This window comes from Larimichthys crocea, chromosome XVIII (genome assembly GCF_000972845.2).
Source record: "Larimichthys crocea isolate SSNF chromosome XVIII, L_crocea_2.0, whole genome shotgun sequence".
Taxonomy (NCBI): Eukaryota; Metazoa; Chordata; class Actinopteri; family Sciaenidae; genus Larimichthys; species Larimichthys crocea.
The window spans coordinates 7598098-7623231 of record NC_040028.1 but is presented as its reverse complement, the minus strand read 5'-3'; the positions used below and the strand labels follow the sequence as shown (position 1 = coordinate 7623231).

Genomic DNA, 25134 nt, shown 5'->3' with positions numbered 1-25134 from the left:
TTGGACAAGTCACATACTGTAGCCCCTCCTGTGCTCACACTTCTGCATTGACAAACTAACTTTTAAATAAAAAGTCAAGGGTAACTGAACATAGTGCATTCATATTTAATGTCGCGTGTGAAGATGATCTTCATTTCAAAGTCATCCACAGATAACTCTTTAGTGCACTACTGGGCACTACCCCATTCACATTTCTAATCTCTTTTACTGAATGATTAATCACAAAAGGAAATGCATGGTCACTCATAACACAGTCACATTTCAAATTAGATTGTATTATTTATTATAACATTCTTCCTATGTCCATTACATTAGACAATCAGATATGGCTAAATCAGGCAACTTGTAACCCTCTAGAAATGTAGCATGTTGCAGGTGGTGTTTAGCTCAGTTGGTAGAGCAGCAGCTCTTTGTGTGAAGGCTCAGTCCTTGCTGCAGAAGCCCAGGGTTCAAATCCAACCTGTGGCTCTTTCCTGCATGTCATTGCCCGTCTCTCACTCTCTCCACATTCCTGTCACTCTTTAGCTGTCTCTATCAAATAAAGCTTGAAAAGAACAACAAAATAATCTTTAAAAAAAAAAGAAATGTAGAATCTTGCTGCAGTTTACTGAGAACTGAAACAGACAGCTCAAAAACAGAAAGAAATCATGTCGGTTCTCTTTTAACAAACACAACTTCTTCTTAATTTGATACCAAATATGTGGCATTGGTAGCTTTTTTCACTCGGTCCTCCCTGCCAATGCTTCAGCAAACTACCCGAAGGAAAACAGCATTGAGAGCATTGAGTGAGGCCCACTATGTGATGGGAATTTGCAAAGCATGTCTTTGTGAGAAAGCTCTAAATAACATGCTAACCTCTCGACTGGAAACATATTTATTTGTATTGTTGCAGACAGCTGGACTCACAAGATCATCTTCAGAATCATATGAGAAACTACTGGCAGCTATTACTGTACATCATGATCTACAGGTGTGGTGTAACACTAGGTGTGAGAGACGACGTGTTTGAGAAGGTGTTGCTAAAGAGGTTAGTGTAGATGCTGCTAGAATCGGTTGTATCAGAACTGGAGAGTATTTCTTCACTAAAAGAAGAGCAAAGAATGGCATTGAAGGCTTTTCATTCCCAGAGTGACTTCAGTTTGTTCACTGATCTGATTGGTTGAAGCTTATCCATGATAGACAGATGCCTCCCCTTTTCCAAAGAGATTCCAACAACAACTTTCCAGATTGTTCTGTGTGGCAAACCATCTGGCACAGTCAGGTTAATTTATTCGGCCAATTATAAATGTGATCACATTTAGAATCTCCAATCTGTTTTTTCATAATGTAAGCTTATTAGATAGTTTGTCTTTTCGGATTTATGTTTGGCGCTCAGTTTTACACAGTGATGGTGGTGAGAAAATGCTGAAATTGTCTTTTAGTTGGTATAAACAGCAGATTGGTTTTAGTGTAATTATTCAGTCGGTCAGGTGCGTGTATTTTGTTAAAGAAGCTCATGGTTGAAGTTAAGGATTTAAGCATTTGCCCCACCCTCTATTTCCTCTGACAGCATGACACATGGGCTTGTAAAGATGACATCACCTCACTTCCTCACCAGAGACCCCGCGAGATCTCCATGGGTGTGATGATTCAGTGGGTTGACTTCCAGCTAGTCTCACATTACCGTGTGTCAACTGCCTGTCAGAAACCACAGTGTGGGATCAATTAAGGAGGAGTTGATGTCAGGCTGAGAAAAGAAGGGACATAGCAAAAAGAGAGGAGAGATATTCAGTAAAGTGAGGAGCTTGAGGAGTCATAACACAATAATATGAAACAATAGAAGAATATGTGACTAAATATCATGTTGGGTATCAGGTTAGGGAGCATTAGAAAATGCCGTAGAAGCAGGAGCTATTGTATCAAACTCTAGATTATTTTGTGTGAGAGAAATTTGTGTGGGCTTTTGAAAATACTTTGTCCATTCTGGCTATCGGTGATGACAGACTGCCTGCCTCACCTCATGCTGCGCAAATATGATGGAGTGTGCTTTTTCAACAGCTTTTCATTTCACTCAATTTTACACCACTTCACTCTCATGAAGTCTGTTTTCATTTTGAGGTCCTTAATCAACCACTGCAGTAATTCCTCTTTTGTGTGATGTGTGGCTCCTTACTTTTCTGAGAGGCTCCATCCACAAAGCTTTTTTTGTTTGTTTATTTGCTAAGCCCAATGAGAAAGAAGACAGTGGATTGAATCCACTGTTGACTCACATCGTTAACTCTTTACTGACTGCTCATGAAGGGCAATAAATGCTTAAAAAAGACAGACGTGTCACATTAACTGAGATCTCCCACGTGCCAGGTTCAGTCCACTCATTATTTCTGTCTAAGATGGTCACTAAGTCAGATTATAGTCATAAATTATTGCCATAACTTAGCTGAGTGACATGCCAGACTACACTTTTGTCCTCCACTAATCATACTGTAGCTTGCCATCTTTCACAACCTGCAACAAGAATACACAAACAATAGAAGTAGAAGTGTGTGTGAAACTGTCTTGTGTGACTCTGACCTTCCCTCTGTTTCACAGTTCCACCTTTCAGCACCGGCAACATTTGCCTTTGCTTTGCCATATTTACAGTGCGCAGAAGAGCTCTCTGTGCTCCTTTTGGTCAACATCGTGGTCATGTGGTGAAATTTGTCATTGCCTGTGAGGGAAGACAAACAGCCTGCCTTTTCACCAGAATGAGAGGTCCAAAATGTGACGTTTCATTCCTGACGTCCTGTGTCAGGCAGGTCGGGCTATTATTGGGTTGAGTCTGGGGTTTCTCTAGCTCCTGCATCTTTTAACGTTTGTCCATTATATGGTTACTTGCCGAAAAACATCTGTACACGCTTTGCTCTTTCTGTGCACTTTGCCTTGGCAGAAAATATGAGCAAAATCAACGAAAACACAACATTTCAGTACAGGACTAAGACTGCTGCTGATAGTTTATTATGGGAAACAATCCACACGGAAATACAGTCCTGCAAAAGCTTTAAACCAACATACTGTTTCTTCCCTGCTTCTTTGAGTGGTTAGTGGATCCCTTTGCTCTTAAGTGGTACTCTAAAGTGCTTGACAAAACTCATCTGCTTGGTGTCTCTTTAAAGTATCTAAATGTAGAACTCAGACATGAGTTTCTTTTCTTGTAGAAATGTCCGTTAGAGGATTCAAGATTCCTTTATGACATTTTTTCATTTTGGAAATAAAAAAAAAAAAAAAGTCAGAGTGCCTCTAAAGTTCCTTTCAACATTGTGTTTAATGTGTAAGAGAGAGGTATATTCAGGGAGGAATATAGTGTCAGCATTACATTTTGTGAATCTTCTGTGATTATTATTTCCATATAGCCATCAAAGTATGGCATCGAAGCCCAGACATATGGAAGAAGTACTGATGTCTGGCAGTAAATAGCTGCTCTAATGTACAGCCAGTACGTGTGACTCATCTCATTTTGCATAAATACATTTTGCCTTTTATGCCAATATATATTTTTATATTTTTTACCCTTTTCCCATTTTCTTAAAAATAAATCACTAAAAATATCTTAATATCTTTAGAACCTCCTCTGATGTCTACGGTCACAATGCCTCTTATGAGTTTGAAAATTGTATTACATCGGATGTTTTGCTCAAGTGACCAAGAAAATTCCTTTTTAGCTCATTACTGGATTCAGTTTTAATATGCAATACATCAGCCCACAGTGCCACGATAGCGTGCAGGCTAATCACTCAAGCTAACCACATTAGCTTGCAGCCTGATAACTACAGATTACATCTCAATCTGTTTCCTGTGTATTGCTACAATAAATCTCAGCAACTATTCAAACCATACAAAAAAAAAGAAACCAAAAACAACAACAACTAAAAAAAAAAAAAAAACTTTTATTTTGAAAACCAACCATGTGTGAATGAGGGGGGCAGAGAGACATGTTACATGACACTGTCATGGGTAGTAACATGTGACTATTTAGCCCACTCCTACTTGTTCTATCAAGCCTAAGGCACGATGCTGATGTCATGACTGATTCATTGACATGCCTGCTGCTGTGGTTAAAAGGTTAAACCACATATACAGTACATCCACACATAGCTGGTTTCTAACCCTACAGCTGCATGAAAGCATGACATGAAGCCCCGGCGTACAGTCACAACAATCACCTCCTCCACGCACACAAACAAGCTTTATGCACTTATATAATAGAATTATGTATATGTGGTTGTTAAGCCCACACTTTCATCTGAAGAGACACACGCTTAACAGTCATCACATTTGACCCTTAAGAGGTTTGTGTTAAGTGTTGCAGCTAACTGTGCATTATTTTTTATGCATCCCCCCCCAAAAAAAATCATACAATCTTTGATGCAATATAAATGCATAAATGCTCCCAGACACAGCATATACATACAAGTGTCTCTCCCCCTCCCTCTGGCCGCACACAAATCACCGTGTAGTCTGCAGCTCTCATACAAATGAGCCCACTACAGTCAGCAGGAAGGGAAGCTTATCCAGGCTCATTCATTCGTTTTCATACTTCTCAGCTCTCACACTGCATTCTCACCCTGTTCACATCCGTGTGCTGTTGTGCGTGTGTGTGTGTGTGTGTGTATTAGTGTGTGTGTGCATTCATGTGTCGTGCAGCAAGTGCTTATTAGATCAGCTTCAGCCTTAGCCACAGTGATAACTGAAAGCCCCTTCATCCTCTGGGATTTCAGCATGATAAAGCCTCATGCTGAACTTGAATCACTTTATTCATCGCAAAAGGATAATTTTTAAAATATCAAAAGATAATAGGTATACTTACCTGTTTCAGCGCACCATGTGTTACAGTTTTGTTTCTCAAATGTTGGTCATTACTGTGCTGGTAGAAATTACCTCTCAGTGAAACATTGTGGGTGTTTTTCTTTGTATTTCCTGTCAGTAAAGCAAGTTCATGTTGGTGACACATTTCTTTATATCTGCACATTCTGCCTTTAGCTTTCACTGCTCTTTCAATTTACTATTTACTAAACATGTATTGATTAGCATATTACTTCCTGTGCCTGATTATTTTTTTCACAGAAAAGATAGACAAACCTCTGGGTGAAGAATGCCAAAAGCTTTCTGGGTAATGTTACAATTTATAATTGGGTCTTGCTGGAGAACTAGATGGTGGTCACAAATTAAAATAAAATGTGTCAGTATTGAAAATCAATTAAGCACACTTTTCTTTTTTTTATATAAGTGAGGCTACTGATCTAAATTTTTATCATGTGCTGAGCCCAAAATAGACTTGCAGTCTTAAACCAAAGCTTAAAGCTTCTCCACTTGTATAACGAACACACACAGCCTCAGCTCTGCAGAGTTTTTGGTTTTACTTGTTGCATCTTTAATGTTTTGTTTACTCTCACAGCATTCATCAGTGTTGTTTCCAGCAGCAGTGATTTTAGTAAAAAACATGAACATAGTGGATCATGCAGCATATACTACATGAGATATTACCCTCAGGCATGGGTGGAGACCAAACCCAGAACTAAAAGGAGACACCATAAACATAGGAATGAATGCTAGTGTTGTTCTGTGTGTGTTGGATGTGTCAACATGTGTCAGGTTGTAGCAGCTTCATCATCAGCCTGACATTTTCAAAGGCACAGAACATCTTCCTCACATCTTACCTGATGCGTATCAGACGATAATGGGATGAATGGGATTGCGGGATCTGTAACCACTGCGTGTTTCAACTCTTGTTTCACATTCAGAAAACCCTGATCTCCTCTTCCACTCTTCCCCCGAACTCCTTATCTCCTACACACATTCCTTTGCTCCTATTTTTTTTATTTATTTTGGGCTCCTCCCGAGTAGATCAAAAGAATTTTAGAGCAACCTCAAAATACCTCCCTTCAAACACTGGTGGGGGAAGCCTTGTGTATCTTTGTTTGTTTGATGGGTGCTCTGACTCTGTAAAGTCTCAGTAAATTGGAATAGATGTATCTGAAGGGAATGCTCTGCTTTCACCGCACCATTGTCTCTCATCTTGACAGTGAGCCTGAGGGGACGTGTGCTAAAACACCTGGGTGATGCAGAAGCACACTTTGTATGCACACAGGGAACACATAGACAAACTGTAGTTACAATATGTCCATGGAGTGATGCAAAAGGACACAAGCACATTGTGCATATATTTCCAATGCAGTAAAAAAAACTCAACAACAACCCAAAACAGCTTTACCTGGAACAAATTTCAAATTCCAAAATGAGGACCTCTGCTATTGCAGCAGTTTTGTAATTTCCCACTGGCAGATAAGAACGTTGACATGACTGAAACACATTTTCATCGAGCAAAACAAAACAAACAAGAAACAAAAGAGAAGCATTTGCCTCTGTGTTTTTTGTTCTTTTCTTTTTTTTTTAACTGTGCAGCCTCTGGTTATTTTACAAGTAAACACTACTCATATGCAGTGATGGGAATAATAGTGTTATAAATACTATACTTTTTTCAGTAACAAGTAATCTAATTGATTACTCTTGCCGTCATTATAACGCTGTTAGTGCTACTGGCAAAAAATGTGGAGCGTTACTATGATTGAAGGCTGCTGTTTTTCATCAGACCAACTCGATCTCTAAAGCCGAGCGGCAAAGATTTTTCCTGTTTGTCCTTCTTTGGTGAGGGCGGGGCCACGAGACAATCGCATAAATGATGACGATTGGCTGAGGTTGAGTGAAATTCCATGGCAAGCCAATCAGAGATGGAGTTGGGTGGGTGTTGCTTACACAAATTGTCAGACATTCACGTGAGTTAATGAGAAACAGGAATGGCGAGCCTGAATAGTCCAAAAGTAGCCTTCTTAAAATGGAAGTATAGCCATTACTTTTCCTTCCAAGAAATCAAGGGAACGAGTTTAACTGTGACATGCACATTATGCCCTGGAGTCAAGTGCCTCTCCACGTCGGTGTCGAGCATAAACACTATATAAACATAGTAATTATAATATCTACGATAATCCATGACATTTTACTGGATGCTAGTCTCACTTTCCCACAGCAACGTTAAAATAGTTTAGATTTGTATACTGTGGATTTCTGTTATGCATTGTATTAAGTGTCCATTTCATTATAATATTCAGATTTATCATAAATAATTGAACACGCACATGTATTTTAAGTTCCGTCAAAGAGGGATGGAGGTGGGGTCCAAATTCTTTGACACATCTAAACATTTAGAAAATTACTTAAAAGTAATGCAATACTTACTTTCCAAAGTAACTAGTTACTTTTATAATTTGTAACTCACTTTAGTTACTTTCTGAGAGAAGTAACGATTGTAACTAGTTACTTTTTTAGAGTAACTTGCCCAACACTGCTTATATGTTATTATGTCCACCACACTGAAATTGAAAACTGTATCTCCTATTGATAAGAAACCAATAATGTGACCATATGCTTAGTTTACAATATGATCACCTTTAATTGCAGTTTAATTGTTTTATTTCTACCTGAAATATGTACAGTTATGCCTGCTATATACAGTACCATTTCCATTTCAGTTTGCCTTTTTCTGCTGTTCACACAGATACTATACACAGATAGCTACTCTCACAATGTATTATTTACCACTTGACAGTGCTCTTGCTTTAAACTGCACATCACAAGCGGGCTCTTCACCCATCCCTCCATTTATTCTTGCCCTATGTGCACAACACTTCCCTTGTGATTTTGTTGTTTAGATGAATGTATCCAAGCACCATCAAGGTCAGGCTGTAGAGTCTACTCAATGCATTACTCATGTATCCCAGCTCGACAGTATCTGCTGAGGTCCTGCAGTCATGTTGCCATGTAGTGCCATGTGTCATATTGAAGGGCCAAAACAGTGAATTAGTCATTAAGTTGGGCCAGTTTCAACTTGCTGACTACCTGTCACGGTGTAGCTCTAAAGAGCTACAGAGATACAATGGTAAGATAAAGGAATTACATGCATGTAATGAATATACTGCACATACTATATTGATAACATGCTTTAAAAAGTAGCATGCCACATCAGGTCAACCAAAGTGACATCTGGACCTGGTGAGCAATCATCCTTTTTCAATGGGCTACTGAGTAATGCTGTCAAACTTGGTGGTTTGAACAGACATAAATATGCTGTCTACAGAGCAAAACCAGCAGGTCTCATTTGTGATTGCCAGTGTTTCTATGTTGCTGCTGATGCCGTTTGTTTGCTGCTATACCTCAACTCAATTAATTTTGTTCTATTCCTCGTAGCAGCGGATAATTACCTGATATAGATGTAAACTTACATTAGTTCTGCTCCAGCACTTGTAGCTCTCTCTTCTTCGTTTAGCGACTTCCTTGTTAATCCCACATTTGTTTCCATGCAGCTTCTCTGTTCTGCTGGCTACAGTACTTTATCTTAGCAATTAGCAATGGCTTCTCTCTCTTCCTTTCCTGCACTGTCTTGCTCAGTGTGTCAAAGGTTTAGCTATGATGTTACATGTAATAAATGTAGTTCATTTGCTGCGCAGGATGAAAGGGTTGAACCCCAAGCCTGGTTCCGCACAACGGAAACTAAATTGTTAGCTGCTGTGGTTATCCAGCCCCCAGTAGCTGGTATCGGCTGACTAACTAGAGCTCCTCAATTTTTAGAGCCTACTACTGAGGTACATCTCTTGTCCTTATTGATATGTTTAAATTCAAACATTAAATCAACCATAAATTGATAAGTTTATTTATTTATTTATTTTTTATTGGGACATGACTGTTTGTTGAGAAGATTCATAACAAACACAAACATGGCTCTCGGAGAGCCAGTATTCTGCCTTTCTCTCAAAGTTATTGTTAATTATCTTCAGTTCAATTCATTTTAATTGGCAAATCAATGATGAGCTAAAGGCTAAAGATAGGATGCCTGCTACCTTTTGCTCACTTTTATTTCTTTGCTTATAATATAATATATATTATATATATATATATATATATATATATATATATATATATCTATATTTATATATATTATATATATATGCACCACCGAGTGTTAAATAAGTATTTGCTCTTGTAACTTTATATCAGTGTAGATGTTACAGATAAATGACTGTATCACATAAATAAATATTTGAGAATTGAATGTCGTATTCAACTGTGTCGATCCGTGTTTGGAGATATAGCTGCTCAATGCACAATTTGCTGGCAATGGTAGACACGGGTGCTGGTTGCTATTTATAGAACTAGGGGTCTAGACCAGCTCTGCAGCTGAACGCTGTGTGAGTGTGTGTGTGTGTGTGAGAGAGAGAGAAAGAGAGAGAGAGGGTGGTGGGTGGCATGAGGTGGTCTCTGTCTTTTGGGGGGTAGGGATGTCTGTGTGGGGTTTTATGAACATCAGGCTTGTGTGCATAATGGTTGTGTATGTGTGGAGGAGAGGAAACAACAAAACAGAGGAAGAGAAAAGGGGAGGAGGTGGATGGAGAGCGGAGTTGATGTAATGCAGCCTCTAGCAGCCACAAAGCAGGGCTGTGGCTCACTGCTATTCTAAATGTACATTTGACTGCTTCAACAGTATGAATATACAGTTAGTAATCCCTTTGCATTTATAAGATAGATCAATTGGTAATCTACACAAACATACTCTGTGCTCTAAACCCCCCTCACTGAAAGCCGGAGAAAAACATCCTTATTGCTTTGTTCTTAAAATATATATGAGCAGCTCTGAGATTCACCAGAGTAATTGTATTTCTCATCCACTTCTTCACACTCCTGTATCCCAGCAACAGTCCACTAGAGGTGGGCTAAAGAACCTAAAGAGGCCTGGTGGCGAGACCTGAAGGATGAACGTGTGAATATATGCGTGTCTGCCCAGGTTTTCTTCCTTAGATATGTGTGGTTCTCCATGATGTATGAGCACAACCATTCCATATGAATGATTTTGTGCATGAATAGGTATAGGTGAAATGGTTTCCTTCTCTTTTGTTATGTGTGAATTATTTGCTAGACTGACTAGTGGAAAAAGTCAGAGAAGGCTTTTTGATTGACAGTTTGAAACATCATTGCCCGTATCACCTGCAGCTTTCTTTGCTGCTGAGGGCTCAAAACATTTATTGCCTGACAACTCAAACACTTGACCTTCCTCTTTGTCCTCTTCAATATTGGGGGACAGGTTGGGAAGGCGTGTGATTCTTAACTATAGGATCAATGTGTGTTTCAGTGCCTGTTCTGCAAACCCTATCCTACTGAATTGTGAACCCTTTAAGAGGTTTATAGCATCAAGCCATCCTGTTTAATGCAGGAACACATAAAATCACGGAAGAGTGTTAGCCTACAATGTCAGAGCCCTTTAATAGCTTAGATGTGGATGTGTATTGGTGTGGTGGTGTTGGGGTTCATGGTGCATATCTTAATGTTACAGCCCAGTGCCTACCAGATGCATTAGTGTTATGAGAGAGTTGCATACATACTCAGCAATCATTTATTCAGTGTAAATAAATTGCCTCTACGGTAAACGTGTATTTTTTTTTTTTATTCATGCATTTTAAAACAAAGCAATTTCTTCTAGCTCAAAATTGCAAATCCAACAATTATGATGAGGTGAGGCTTTTCAAATCCATAATGACTGTCGGCTGCTGGATTATTATACATGTGCTCAATCAAAGTCAGATTCTATAGATTGTATGATGCTAGCTTTGCTGTTATTATCTCTTACACAAAGGTTATCGGTTATTACTCCATTTGTATGCAAGGCACTCATTGACCTAAATGTAGCAGTGGAGCCCCGCTGTGTATGTATTAGTCAAGTGACAGATATATGTCAGTGGAAGTGAAGGTCAGGCACTCTTAATTGGTATGCTACAGCGTTGTGCACACACACACACACACCTTTTTTACATTAGATATACATAATAGCAATACATATTTATCCCACATAAAAGCTCTTGTTTACTGAATATGAACATGCAAACCATGTGTATAGACACACACTCTTGCAGTGGGATTCAGTCAGTCTCTGTTGTTTATTGTTTTCCTTTTGTCGAGTCAGAGTGATTTTATTCTTTTTTTTTTATAAGCATTTAATTCATCCACAGACTCTCTTTCTGTCTTTCCAAATTCATGCCTGTGCAGTATTAATGAGAGCACAAAGCCCCTATTACAACAATTCAGGCAGCCAAACAAAGGTGTTTGTTTGTGCTGATGATGATGAGGTGGGGGTTTGGCTAACAATGGGTTTTATATTATTAACAAACAAGCCACTGATGACTTCATTGTGTGTTAAGATCTGGGGGTTTTAATTTTTTAGAATTTTCCAAATGAAATGTAATTTTTTCAAACATCATCCATGATGGTTATTGACCTTCTCTGAGAAATAATGGCCATTTTTCTTTGCATTGTGCAGTCAGAGGTTTTCATTAACACTAACATTGATCAAGTTTAGCGATGGCAAAGATACATTGTGTACTTTTACTTGCCGTAGGTGCATCTGCTATTTACCCTGTACATCAACTGTACTTTATTGCCTTGTTAAAGCAGGGCATCTGTGGCAGACAGTGGTGCCCCTGTGGTTACGCATCAATTTTTATAAAGAAAATGATGGATTTATTCTTTTCTGCGGCATTGTTAAATTGCAGAAAAAAACAATTCTCATACTGCAGTTTGCTAGTAAAAAAGTGATATATGTATTTGGTATTTAGTTTTACCTGTCAGGGACAGTAGAGATAGACAAGGAAAGACACAATAGAGAGAATGGAGGACATGCAGCAAAGGGCTCAGGTCTGGTCTTGAAACGTGGTACGCACCCAAAACTGTGATATTGTTTTCCAACAGTCCCATTCCCCTCAAGAGCAGGTAACTGTAAGTGAGGCACTGCTGGGAAATTTAACATGACTAATAGCAGAGAACTGCACTTAATGCAATGCAACTTAAAGTGGGAGTGTGAAGGAAAGGTGTCGCTTTGCCGAGTCAGGCCTTGGCATATGAAAATTGAGGTTAGATCACTCTCAGTTCAATCCACATGCTACTTGAAAAGAAGCTGCAGTTTCTTTGCTAATTACACAGTGTGAAGTCTCCATGTTTTATTAATAGAAGAATCTTGACCTTATAAAGCTTTTAGAGTTTTTGAATTGCATTAAGCTTTCAGTTAATTGAAATTCAGATGCATATTTAATGTGTTTCTGTATTCTGTAATATTCTTTAAACATAAATATTAAAATTATGTGCTAAGCTATAACAGGAATGTGTGTTTTCAATTATATGTACGCATGTATGTATGTGTTGTGGTGCTAATAGTGGAGTAGAATAGTAAACACACTGAATTCAGCCAGAATCTGCACTTCAAACAATAGGTATTTTTAAGGCATCAGACATAAATGTCACAATAATTATTATTATTTTGTTTTCATCCTTAAAAGCTACAACAAAGTGGCAGATAGCTGGATTCACCTCACGGTGGGGTCACGCAAAACAATTAAATGATAAAAATCATTTAATTGCCCTGTGATCCTAAAATGTTCTTCTGTGTTTTTTGTTTTTTTCTCTGCAGACGGTGCGTCATGGCTTCCCTTACCAACCCACTGCTTTGGCCTTTGACCCTGTTCAGAAGATCCTGGCCATCGGCTCCAGATCAGGCGGTGTGCGGATGTATCCTTTAATTTTCATCTATTCCCCTCTTCCCTTCCTTTTTATGGAGACACACTAGAAAACTATAGATACATAAATACATAGTTAAAGTAAATACATCCTGCCCATGTACAGTGTACATTACAAAACATTATCTATTACAGTACTCCATAACCTATACTACTTGTACACTCTACATGTACATAAGCCTGTGTCACTGCTAAAGACTGTGTCTCCAGGCAGGGGCCTTTTCTCCTCCACCACTCCCCCCTCATCCCTTAAATCCCATCCCGCTCTCAACCCTATCATTTCATGTGGCTCGACTGTCATGTTGCAAGTGCAGAACTGTCCATCCAACAGCCCATCCCCTGGGTCACCCCGTTCACAACTGATTGGAGGAATGGGAGAAGAAGCTGGGAGGGCAGCCCAGGTAGGAGATTACACCCTCATAAATACTCAGGATTCCCAGTAGGCTATGCCTTAAGGGAACTTAAGGGGCCGGGGCAGCAAACAATTATTGATGGTGCCGCAGCCACACTGCCGATCCTGTTGGGGGTAATAGATGGACAGGCAGAGTGATTTCTCTGCCAAAGGAAAAAGAGAAAAAGAAGATAGTGACAGAGGGAGACGTGACTTTGTTTGAATATTTGAAAGGACTCCAAAGAAACGGAGAAGAAGAGGCTGAATGTTGAGGAGAAGGGTAAAGGTGCACGCTGGTGTTTGATGTCACAGGGAATAGCTGATGAAGAGGGAACAATGTGACTTGATTACCCGATAACCTCTGCCAAATGTAGATATTTGATATCCTTTACATTCCCTCCCTGGTTATCCTATTTTTTTTTTTCTATATATCTCTATAATGAATGCCTGACTGTGAAGCAAGGCTGAGATTTCACCTGGATGGAAGCCCTTGAGTGACTTAGCATTTGTATTGACATGCTGCACACATCTCCTTCCTCTGCTCCCATGTGGCCTGTCACTGTCTCTCTCTCACTGCCTCTCTCTTGCATGCTCCTACACACACACACGCTTCTCTATTTTGCTGCTTCCACCTCAACCTCCATCGCTTTCTTTCGAGAGGACCATTTTTCTCCCTTATTTCTGCTTTTATTTATTCATTCAATCCACCCTTCCTCTGTCCTTCGTAGCCTGTTGAAATGTTTTTTTCATTCTCGCCAAGGCTTTGGCCGTCCACCTGTCATCTTCTGTCATGGTCTCTCTTTGTTTTGTTCTTCTTTCTATTGAATATTTCTCTCTATGCTCCTCCTTTTGTAGCTATATTAACACGGTCGCCATTGCAGGAATTTGTCATGCTCCACTTCTGTTGTACCATTTCCTAAGTGCTACAATAGTAATCTTGCCTTTTGTTTTTGTATTGTTTTGCTGCCTCAACACTATGTTAGTGCAGCACACATAACCAAACAAGAATATTTCACCATTTCCACCACGTTATTTCTCACCCAGTCTCTCCAGGGTGGTGCAGCATGTGAAAAAACACCACCCCTGTCTCTCTTTTCTGTTTGTCTCTTTTGACTGACCCGATAACATACTGGATTTTTTTCTCCTGTAGCAACCCGTCATTATTTGGAAGAAATATATATTTTGTTCCTGTTAAGAAATCTGTATTGATCTCCAGGGCCTTGAAGTTAAACATTCAAATGACATTATCGATCGACTGTGTGGGACTGCGGTTATGTGGGCTCTCTGTGGGAGCTGCCTTTTTCCAGTGTGTGGTGTGTAGGCACGCATGTCTCGCTAAGTGTGTGTATCAGTATAGGCAGAGGAGTGAACAATATATATGAGTATGAGTTTCCGTGGAGTCTGGTTGCTTTGTCAGAAAGCATTTTTTCCTTTCAGCGCATGGGTGAGATGGGTGAGCTTTTATATGCATAACAACCTGGATACTGGCTCGAGTTGAGGCACTGCAGTGCTTTGTCTAGTAAAGTGAGCAAGATCCAACTGCTCTGATACACAGTATGCCCCATCGGATCATGTCTACCTGTGCTTTCCAAGCAGACATCGGGAGTATTACCTTTAAGCTTTCCTTAGTGATAGAAGTCAGTCAGTTTAATCTTCTCTCAAAAGTGAGAGCATGTGGAGTTTACAAGGCTTAATGTTGAGACTATAGAAGACTTAAGCTCATTATGGTCACATTTCATTTATACTGAAACTGAAAAATAAATAGGTTACTATGGATTTGTATGTCCTCAAAACACTGAACCGTTTACCTACACAATATAGTGTTTACATGTTTCCTCATGACACTCAATACATGCACAGACAACACTCAAATTAATCATTGGTAAGTAGCGTGGCTACTTGACTTTCTTGTACGGGCTCTTGTGTGGTTATATATATATATATATATATATAATATGTTTGATTTTTTATGAGTAGATTTGGGGAGTTAGAGCAAAAGCTGTGTTGAGAATTTAGCAGATTAACAAGTTGCTGAAATCATCGCTGATCTGCGCTTCATGTTTAGGAAACCAGTGGACAGAAAAAGTTATTTTAGACGTATTGCGTTGTCGTTTAAGATATATGCATGATGTTTTTCACACCTAATCAACAACAACAACAGTTTGGTTGTCATAAAATGGCAATAAATTATCATCATTGTATATCGCTCTTGTCCTGCACTCCCAGCTTACTGTGGGCTGAAAAAGAGAGAGAAAATACACACAAGTGGTGGTAACCATGCAAACACATTAGGATTCAATTATGTTATTCATGGTTGAAACAGTCATGTTGTATTGTATTTATTAAGTCGTGGCAAACTCACCGAGGTGGGAACTGTAGATTTACTACCTCCTACACACTTTCTACTGGTACAAATAAGTAACCAACTACTGACTGTAACTCTGAGTAGGAAAGTGCTCCAGTATTCTTTGTTAGTGACATTTCCTGAATGACAAATCACTTTTCTTCAAACAGCCTCTAATGCCCAATCATAAGTTTGCAATGGATGGAACTTAAGTCCTCCACAGTGATCAACTGATCAGTCTGGATGTTGCTACAGTCCGCCTTAAAGTGACAGCATTATTGATGCCTGCAGTGTGTCTAAATGTCACATATTTAATATGAACAGCTGAAGGGAATCACAGTAGGACAGGTCCTGCTCTGGTGAATGGTGCATAGTGACGATGTCATCAGGGTTGGCGCAGTGGGTTGGCAATGAGGCTCTCTGCAGTGGGCTCCCAGGACACTCCTCCCCCTGCTTGGGGCGGCATTACCAAAATATGCTGAGATTTGGTTTATTGAGAGCAAATAGAACAGAAGAAGAGCATGGGCAAGTGTAGTAGGTGCATGTGTGTCCCTGTGTGTTGGCTTGCTGAGCTTGTGTCCGTTTGTGCCACCCACTTGTGTCAATATTGTGTGTGTGTCTCTGTGCACAAACGTAAACATGAGTGTGTGCACATGTGTTTGTCTTGGTCACTGGTGGTGGCTTGTGTGTCAGCAGCACAGTGAAAGTAGATGCTGTTTCAATAAAGGGTCCGGGTAATGGAATTGCCCGGAGTCTGATTGACAGTCACTTCTCATAACAGTCGATCAGATCAGAGAAGAGAAGAACAAGAATGAATTTAGAGACGGAGAGGGAAATGGAAAAGAAAGGCGGGAGGGAGGAGGAGGACAGAAAGAGGGTTCATATTGATATCAACAACTTGTTTTGAACACACAGGACAGTTAACATTGACCTGTGTCTCACAAACAGCAATATTGTATTATATGGTCTCTCTACATAATCAGTTCATACTAAATGACATTCTGTTTGCTGTCCACAGCTGTCTGTGTGTCAGGTTCTTTTTCCCTTTGACTTCATTAAATACCTGCAGCGTCACACAGCAGCATGAAAGCTAAGTGCATCTTTAAACCGAGATTTGCACATTAACGCATGTGACACAGCATGCCAACGGGGGATAACGTCAGTAACTGTAAGTGAAATACAGACTTTGCTTCGCTTATACTGTTTGAATGTGTAATCACTAGTCCCATGCAAATATTATAACAGTGCAGTGCAGTGAGAATACAGACAAGCCTTGTTTGTCACTATTAACAAGGACTGTAGTCTACAGTTGTTCATGCACTTCACTGGTAAAACACAGAGAGTAATGTTAGGCTTCACGATCAAAGAAAATTTCATATCATGTTGACACTCCTTTATGTCCTCTCTCTCTCTCTCTGTCTCTTCTCACTGACAAACCTCTCAAAATCTAAGGTGCAGTAGGATTTACTGCAGGGCTTAGCTTTAGATAATTGTACCTAATAAACTGGTTGCTAAGTGTAAGTAATACTGAAACATTATACTGTGTTAAATATCTCTGATCCTGATTTGTAATGTCTTTGGATGTGATATCAACACACTGAGTAAATCAATAGACGTGACTTAAGCTGATATTGCATGTCCTCCTCTATCTGCTTAAGGCACTGCCAAGACTTTTGTGTTGACAGTGCTGAGTAATCGAGATAAGTTAGCCAGCGTTGACAGCGGTCCTCTTCTCGTTGCTAGGTAAGACGAAATCTGCAGCTTTACTTTTGGGAATGAATTCTCGGCAGCCACATGTTTATTCAATGACCAGCAGCAGGCAATTAGTAAACCTAATTTGGCCAATGGAGCGTTAGGGGGCAATGGGAGGAGGTCACTCTGTAAACACACACAGCTACTCTTACAGTCTGTTATTAATCACACAGTTATACAGTGTGTGTGTGACAGGACAACTATGCAGCGTTAGACAAACGATACCATCGGATTGTCATTAATTAAACATTCGTTGTCACACTGCGTCATTGTGTGAACAGGCCTGCAAACATAATGACAGTTTTGCTGTCAGTAGCTTCTACAGTAGGTTGGTCAGTGCCATAATCAGACGCTGTCCAGATCAAGAATGGTGGGTGTATTTACATAACTTCTGTCACCGCTGTTACCGCAAGCTATTCCCAAACTTAATCTCATTATCAACACCCCCATTGCCATGGATATGAGCACATGAACACACAATCGCAACGAGCCATGTACAGTTGTGCCTAGTGACTCAGTTGGTGTTGATTGAATTACACGTAATAGGATTTGCAGCCTTCTATTTGTAAACTAGAGCAATGGCAGTTTTTACTGCCGCCGAAGGTGAGCAAGCAAAAGTGCTGCTCTGGTAGCGGCACAGAAAAAGGGATGAAGAAGCAGTATTAAGCTACTCATGACCACACACTGCACTATATCGTCCTTACTTTACCCTTGTCGGGTGCTCAATAACTAGAATTAATAGCTCTACCTTGTAGCATATCCCCGGATTAAAGGAAAATTAAGAATATTGCAGTTTTTGGTGGATCAGAATTAAATGTTTTATGAAGGGAATCAGGACTACAACTAATGATTATTATCGCTTAGTTAATTCTGAGTTAATTATTAATTAGTCTATTATTCTTTTCAATCATGCTACTGTCATATAATGACAACTACAAGTTCCTATCGTCCAAGGTGCAAATCTTCATCTTTGAGAAGCAGGGCAACACCTAGTCTGTATTTTGGATGAATGAATAGGTAAGAATCTTTGCAATGTGGGCTCATAACTATCTTCAATCTTGTATCCTCTCTTCAACATGTTTATCATTGTACTGTGTCTCTGCTGTTGGTCTGGTATCACGTTTTCATGAAATGTATTTGCTAATAGGCTGAGTCTGCAAGCTGGCAACTGTGGTGTTTCAGTGGTCTCATATTGTCTTTTTGTCCCTTCCTCTTTTTAATTAGTCCTCATCCTTCCTGGGAGTTCCATTAACACTTTTTTTTTTTCCTGGTTTGGTTGGAGGACCACTCATTTCCTTCCTGCTAACGATCCCATCTGCAGCACTATTCATGTTGCTCTGCAGTTAGTTGTATTTTGTGTCCTGTTGACTGAAAAAACAAACAAAACAGGAAGCAAGGAAGAGCGGGAAGGTATCTGGTGGATTCTTTCTCTTTCTCACCTGTCTTGTCTTCATGTTTTTCTCATTTCTCCTAGCTTTTCTTACACCAGTTTATTCTAAGGTCTTCTCTTTCCCTTTCTATCTAAGCTTTGTCTGCATTATCTTTACTATGCCAAATACTCTCATTTATTCTTTCTTGGTGCAATCTCCAAGCCTCCCTCTTTTCTCTTTGTGTCATCCTTACTTCTCTCTTTCAAGAATGATGGCTGATAGCTTGCAAGTATGCTGCTGTGATTCATGCAGTTCACTTCCCTTGACCATGAAGACTATAGCTCATCTCACGCACAACCTTGTGTACCCATGCATACACAAACATACACGCGTACGCACCATTTCCATTTCATATTTACATTCGAAATTTTAAGACAGCTGCCATGCTTTCTGCAAATGCATGCAGTCCGACTCTATTGCTGTCTTTCTGCCTGTCATAAAGATGCTGTATATCTTTGGATGTGTGCGTGTGTGCAAGAGGATGGGAAACTTGATGAAATGTTTATGAAAATCTGCCCAGACTGCAGAGAAAAGTCTGTGGACAATTGCACTTCACTCACTGCAATCACAGCTGCTGGAACTCTGAACTCTTTTTCTGAGGCTAATGATATGGCTTCATGTAGCGTCATACATCACACAGTGTGTTACTGTCAAAATAATCACGATCGATTACTGTAATTTGTGATAGTTTTTGTTTTAATCTCTATGAAACCGGTGTTTCCACAATGCTTCCTGCCTCCTCTCTAGCATTTCAGATAAAGTTACCAAAATAATTTTTTTGAATTTTTTCCACCCTCCAGTGTTACAAAAGACAGGCAGTCATTTGCTGTTTTATCCTGTGACGCAGTGCTTCAGATTCACCACCAAATATAACCAAGTGGCACACAGTGTAATATCCAGTGCCAGAGGCTGGTCGATCTTCTACAGGATGTGTCATTCATTATGTGGCAAAGATGTACTGACGTCAGAATGTTACACAGTTGTTACACAATTTTGAGGAAGCTGTGGGAGGTAGGAGAGATAATTCTTAGTCTTTCTGCGTATGAAAATAGTTTCAGTAGAGCTTGATTGCGTTAATTTCATCCTTAGCCACTGAAGTACTCAATAGCAGCTGCAGGAGGAGATGGCCTGTTGGCTTTTGTCTTGATGCAGATTAGGACACTGTGTGTAGATACATTTGCATGTTACATCTTATTTAGAATTCACATAATATTTTAGAAATGATATAGAAGAAACAATAACACCTGAAAGTTTTCACATAGAGAAGTCCAAACATTTCAAATTAAAAGTCAATGCTGCTAATCTGTTGATATATTCCTTCTAGCATTTTGCAGTCATTGGAGGTATGTTTGATGTAGCAATTGTCTGCTCTTACTATGAAATATTTTCAATAATTATTTACAACCACCTCTTTTTTTTTGTCCACTCTGGCAGGGATGGTGATGTAGTTGAGCAATGAAAGGTCAGCTGACTATTAATAGCAACATCGAGAATAGTTGAGAAAATGCCACTGCTATGCGTTCACAGTCCACTCGCTGCTAAATGCTATATGACCAAACGTAGACAATGCGATGAGACATTTTCAATTCATACCAGGATCAATCAGCTGTGCACGCTCACTGTTTTCCTTTTTGTCCCTTACAATCAAAGATCGAGGGGGTTCATCATAGATACTGACTTTTACCAATCATGCAAGAAGAAAAGCATCACAGAGGAGCAAAACAATTAAAGAGGCTTGTTTTGCTTTATATGATCACATTTTTTATGCAGCGCTAGTTATTTGTTTTGGAAACTCACTGTGATGCTGGTGCAACACATTTGTACAACCATTCTCATTATTCCTTGTTTGCTCTGTCTTAAGTATCAATTTAGTACAAGTTTGGGTAAATGTGCTGTGTATATCAAAGCTGGTAAGATAACACATAAATACTGGCAAATTTGTAGTTTTCCGAGAAAAGGCCGTCACCTCCATTAGAGCAGGGAGGCTGACCTTTGCCTTTATCTGATGTGTAAAGAACGCTTGCTAACCTTTTTCCACACAAAGGACACTGAAAGCTTCTGTGATTACTGTACTGTGAGATTAGTACCATTGAAAAGTGGGGATGCGAGTGTGGCAGATAGGCGCAGGAGTAAATGTTTGAGATTCACTGACCTACACTAAAAGATAATATTATCTCTTCCTTGAAACAGACAGAAATACATTTTAACTATCTAAGTTTCAGATGTCGCTCTCCTGTTTTAACTGACTAGAAGCCTACTTTGATGTTCAGGTATGAGGACTTGTTGTTTAAATAAAAGATGTGTTATTCATCGTCCCTCTGGCTTATGATGCTGTGCTCACGTGTGCCTACACACAAACAAGCAGTGAAAGCCTACAGATGTTTTTTATAGAAAAATATCACACGCTAAATTCAGTACCGTCCTATGTAGCCTCCAGTTGAGGGGAAACGGAAAAAGGAGGAAAAGGAAAAGGAAATGTAAAAAGACGACTGTATGCGTCAGTTTTCATGCATATGTCTGTGTGCGTACGTGTCCATGCATATGTTCAAGCCTTCATTATCCTACCGTAACAGGTGGCTTGAGTGGGTAGAAGGCATAAGGTGCAGAGAAAAAGAGAATAAAATGAAGGTACCAGAGAAGCTGGAAGTCTAAGACTTAAAGCTCTAATTTTGTGAAGGTACTCGGTGCAAAGCACAGTGCAAGGTGCAACACAAATGGCATTTTCACAGTTACCGTGCTGTATGAAGGCATTTCCCCTTCAGCTGATTAATGGCAGGTCTGTGATCCATCTGCAGTGTCTAATTGGAGTGAGGCACATTGTCAAGCTGCAATTATGCACGGCAGATCCACCGGCTAAATTTGTGCAACAAGCACCAGACTGTTACAAAATAACCACACGTACATCTGTGCTCTTGTCCAGATCATTCTACACAGGTTCGTATGCGGTGTAAATCAATACTGACACAATGTAAGCAATTATACATTTACATGAACAATTTTAGGACAATGTAATATTGTGTTCTCACTGACTCCCTGTGTTCTCACCACTCCTCTCCTGATGTCTTCGTTCAGAAGCACTGGATTACTGCTGACAAAACCTTAACGATAAAATTGCTAAAGCTGCATGTTGCATGCATGTCCTCCCATTCATTTGAATAGGTGTAGTCTTCTTAGACTGTGGCAGTGGGAGCTGCAGGGTATGCCGAACAAAAACAGCGACCTGCAGGGGAGAAATGGAAACAAATCAGAGATCCAACCCAATGCCACGCTGGGGCAGCCAGTCTCGCTATCAGGCCGGTCAGATTGCTCCACAGGCAGCCTGAAATATTACTAAATCAGGCATTATCCAGGCAAGTTTATGGATCAAATTATGATACTCTCCTAATCGTGTTTTGGTTTGGTTTATTTTGTGTACCTAGCGAAATAAAAAAAATATAGTTTCTGATTGTTTCACAGTGGTTACATTCAGCACAAATAAACACCCCCACACCCCATACAAACCCCACATCTCCACACAACCCTGTGGCTGATTTGGTCTGAATACAGCTTCTGGCAATAAAAATACATGCACCTGCATGACCTTGGCACAATATGCAGCGCATTTTTGCGCATTTTTGATTCATAAAAATAGAGGTTGATAACAAATGTCATCAGATTTCTCTGCTTTCTCTGTGTATGTTCAGTATGATGAACCTCTTTTAATCCATTTAGAATTACACCCACCCAGTAAACCATGAGGATGATTATATTTAAGCTTTCTTATAGTTTAATTACACAGCGTATTCCATCTTCAAGGTGGACTGTATTCATATTTTGCTGTTTAGCCACTATACCCTCTAATCGTCTTCATTAGTATCATTTTATGTTCATGTTGTTTGATTTCTCTTCCCGTCTCTCTCACATCACATTTTCCACATTTATATTTTAGTGGGAAGTGTGCAAATGAAGCCAGGATCTGAACGACAGTCGAACCGCAAAGAAATTCTGTAAATGCAATTAGCCGCGCAGCCAATGCAGCGGCACATGCACATTTAAGTCTCTATTTAGATCAGATTACATGTCCCTTTGAATTATACGATGTTGGGACTTATGTTTACGCCACGTGATGGTGAGGAGGTGTGTGTATGTTTGCATACTGATGCATGGTTTTGCCACTGCGTCGCCACGTGTAGACACATTACATAGTGCGTAGCTCACTTCATCAGAGGCAGAGAGAGCATAGGGAGAGAATGAAAAGATGATTTTGGAGCCTGCGTGACAGATAAGAGACAAAGAGCCACTTTGCATTCTTATCTCAGTGCTCAGTGATGTCACGTGGAAAACAGTGTGCATTGCACAACACAAAGGAAGATAGGACTGCTGGATCCATGTCTGTGTTGCATTACAGTGGAATTGAAAAGTTAAGAAGTAACAGGAGTGATAATGAGGGACAGCTTTTGAACCATTCCTTTCTTTTTTTAAGCAGTCTAACAAATTTCAGAAGGTTGTCATGCTAGTTGCTTCGGGTGATGCAAATGTAGACATCGTTTCTTGCTTACTCAAAACTGAATTTTGACATTGCAGGACTAAGCCAAACCACTGAGGCTTCAGATGTTATGACTTATTATCGAGCCAATGCACTCTTGCACTCTTGCACTGGAGTTTGGCATTTCACATACACACTGACAAGTGCAACTTGTGTATTCTGTGTTTAACAAGAGTTAATTCAGAGAGATATTTTGGTTGCATTGTTGCATTATGGATGTTAGATTAACCTATGTGCTGATAAATGTGAGTCAGCAATTGTGAAAAAAATAAATATGTCATAGGTATCTATACCCTGTATTATTTTTGGTTTCATTCAGGCACAAAAATCCCATCTATCCCAAACAGACATTAACTCATTCTGGAGACACGAATCAGTTTAAACGGTTTATTAAACATAATGGTGCAACTCAGGAGCAGGGTGACTGAGGGGTCTTGAGGGGAGGAGACCCAAAATGGTGCAGACTGGTGGTAAGATTCATGAAGAGAACAGGACAGGGCTAATGGTGACAGAATACTTCAGGAGCAGGAGCCAGGATAAGATAGCACTGGACATGACAGGGGAATGACAAGCATGAGTGTCTAAAGCACGAGGAAAGAGTTCTTGATGGTTGGCTGTTACATAGTTACCACAAAGTAGACTGAACGATGTGGCGGAGTCTGGAAGGTTTGAGTTGCAAAAAATTGAGTCTGATTTCGTGATGTTGCCATGGATACATAACCACAAATGTCTCACATGTACTTGACCACAAAAGGAAATGCTGGAAATCATACAGAAGTCGTTTTTTTTTACAACTAAATACAATTATGCACATGAACAAGCCTTGACCTAGATCCTTAATTGGTACACTATAATATCCCCACAAAGTACACCATGGTTTTGTGCTCATCCTTATGAGAATTGTCTTAAACAAGTAAATATATATAAAAAGCAAATATAGATCAATGGGCCAAAGCAGCAGAGGAAACATTTGATTTATTTTTCAATATATATAATTCTGTTGCTTGTCACAGATCTAACGAGGACGATACAAACGATGTGTCCTTGGTGAGCAAGAAAAGGTGCTGTGACCGTCATCACAGTGTAACAAGGTGAGACAGTGCAGCGTAGCACATCATATCTCATTAATTCAGCCCGTCTATCACCAAAACAACAGACCCTAGCCAAAGGGCTTTACCGATGCCAGCTGCCTCCCTTGTTAATTTGATTCCTCACCTCATCGCCCGGGCCTGGAGCAGTCAACCACTGAGCTGTCCAGGCGTTTTGTCTAGACATCTGTTTGTAAAGACAAAAGGACTTTTGTTGTTGTTTTTTTCTGGTTCCTTTCTCCGTCACAAGTCTGTGTTTGTTTGTGTGATCTGGTCAAATGGACTGCAGGTGCTGGAGATGGATGCAGTTTTCTCATCACTGTTGTAGGGAGGAAAAAAAGATGAGAGGAGATAGAGATGGAAATTACTGTATGCGGTAGTGAGGGGAATGAGGGGCTCATTGCTAGACAATGTATAAATAATAGAATTTTAATTCATAACTTTCTGTCAGATAGTAAGTGACATGCAGTTGGAACATTTGAAGATTCTGTAATCAGACAGGGTGTCATTTTGCAGGTTTTTATCAAGCTTCTCAGGGATTTGATTGCTCAAAATATCTGTAGAAAACTGCAATGATCTGCAGCGAGATACCACCCACAGTAGAGTTGTACCGGACCGGACTGTTGGCCTTCACCCACACCTCCCCACCTGCTTTGTTAAAACAGTAGGTGGAGGATGTGGGAGAAATGAATAAATTAGACCACGCTCTTTTTGGAAATGTAAATAAAAGTTTTTGCTAGCTGACATCTAAACACACAGCTCCAACTCATGAAATTGTTTTGTTAACTCCTATGAGACGAGCTATTGTGGCTTTATGTGATGATGGAGTTAGGCGGTGTAACATTATGGATAAACAATACTTGAGTCCACAGATGACACTAATGGAAAGTTATGAGTAATTATGCTGATTTGGATACTGGGGCAAGAAAATAACAGAACACATGTCTCTATGTCTGTCTTGTTTTTGTCCCCCTTTTCATC

General features: G+C 39.8%; 1 protein-coding gene across 13 annotated transcripts in view; it reads left to right on the top strand.

Annotated features, from left to right (window-relative positions):
* stxbp5l (syntaxin binding protein 5L) overlaps nucleotides 1–25134 on the top strand; it is a 128169-nt gene that overhangs the window by 5835 nt on the left and 97200 nt on the right. For all 13 annotated transcript variants that reach the window (XM_019268938.2, XM_019268935.2, XM_027290995.1 and 10 more), the window contains exon 2: nucleotides 12518–12615. In XM_019268938.2, coding sequence (XP_019124483.2) covers nucleotides 12518–12615 — 98 coding nt within the window. The remainder of the gene's footprint in view (nucleotides 1–12517; nucleotides 12616–25134) is intronic.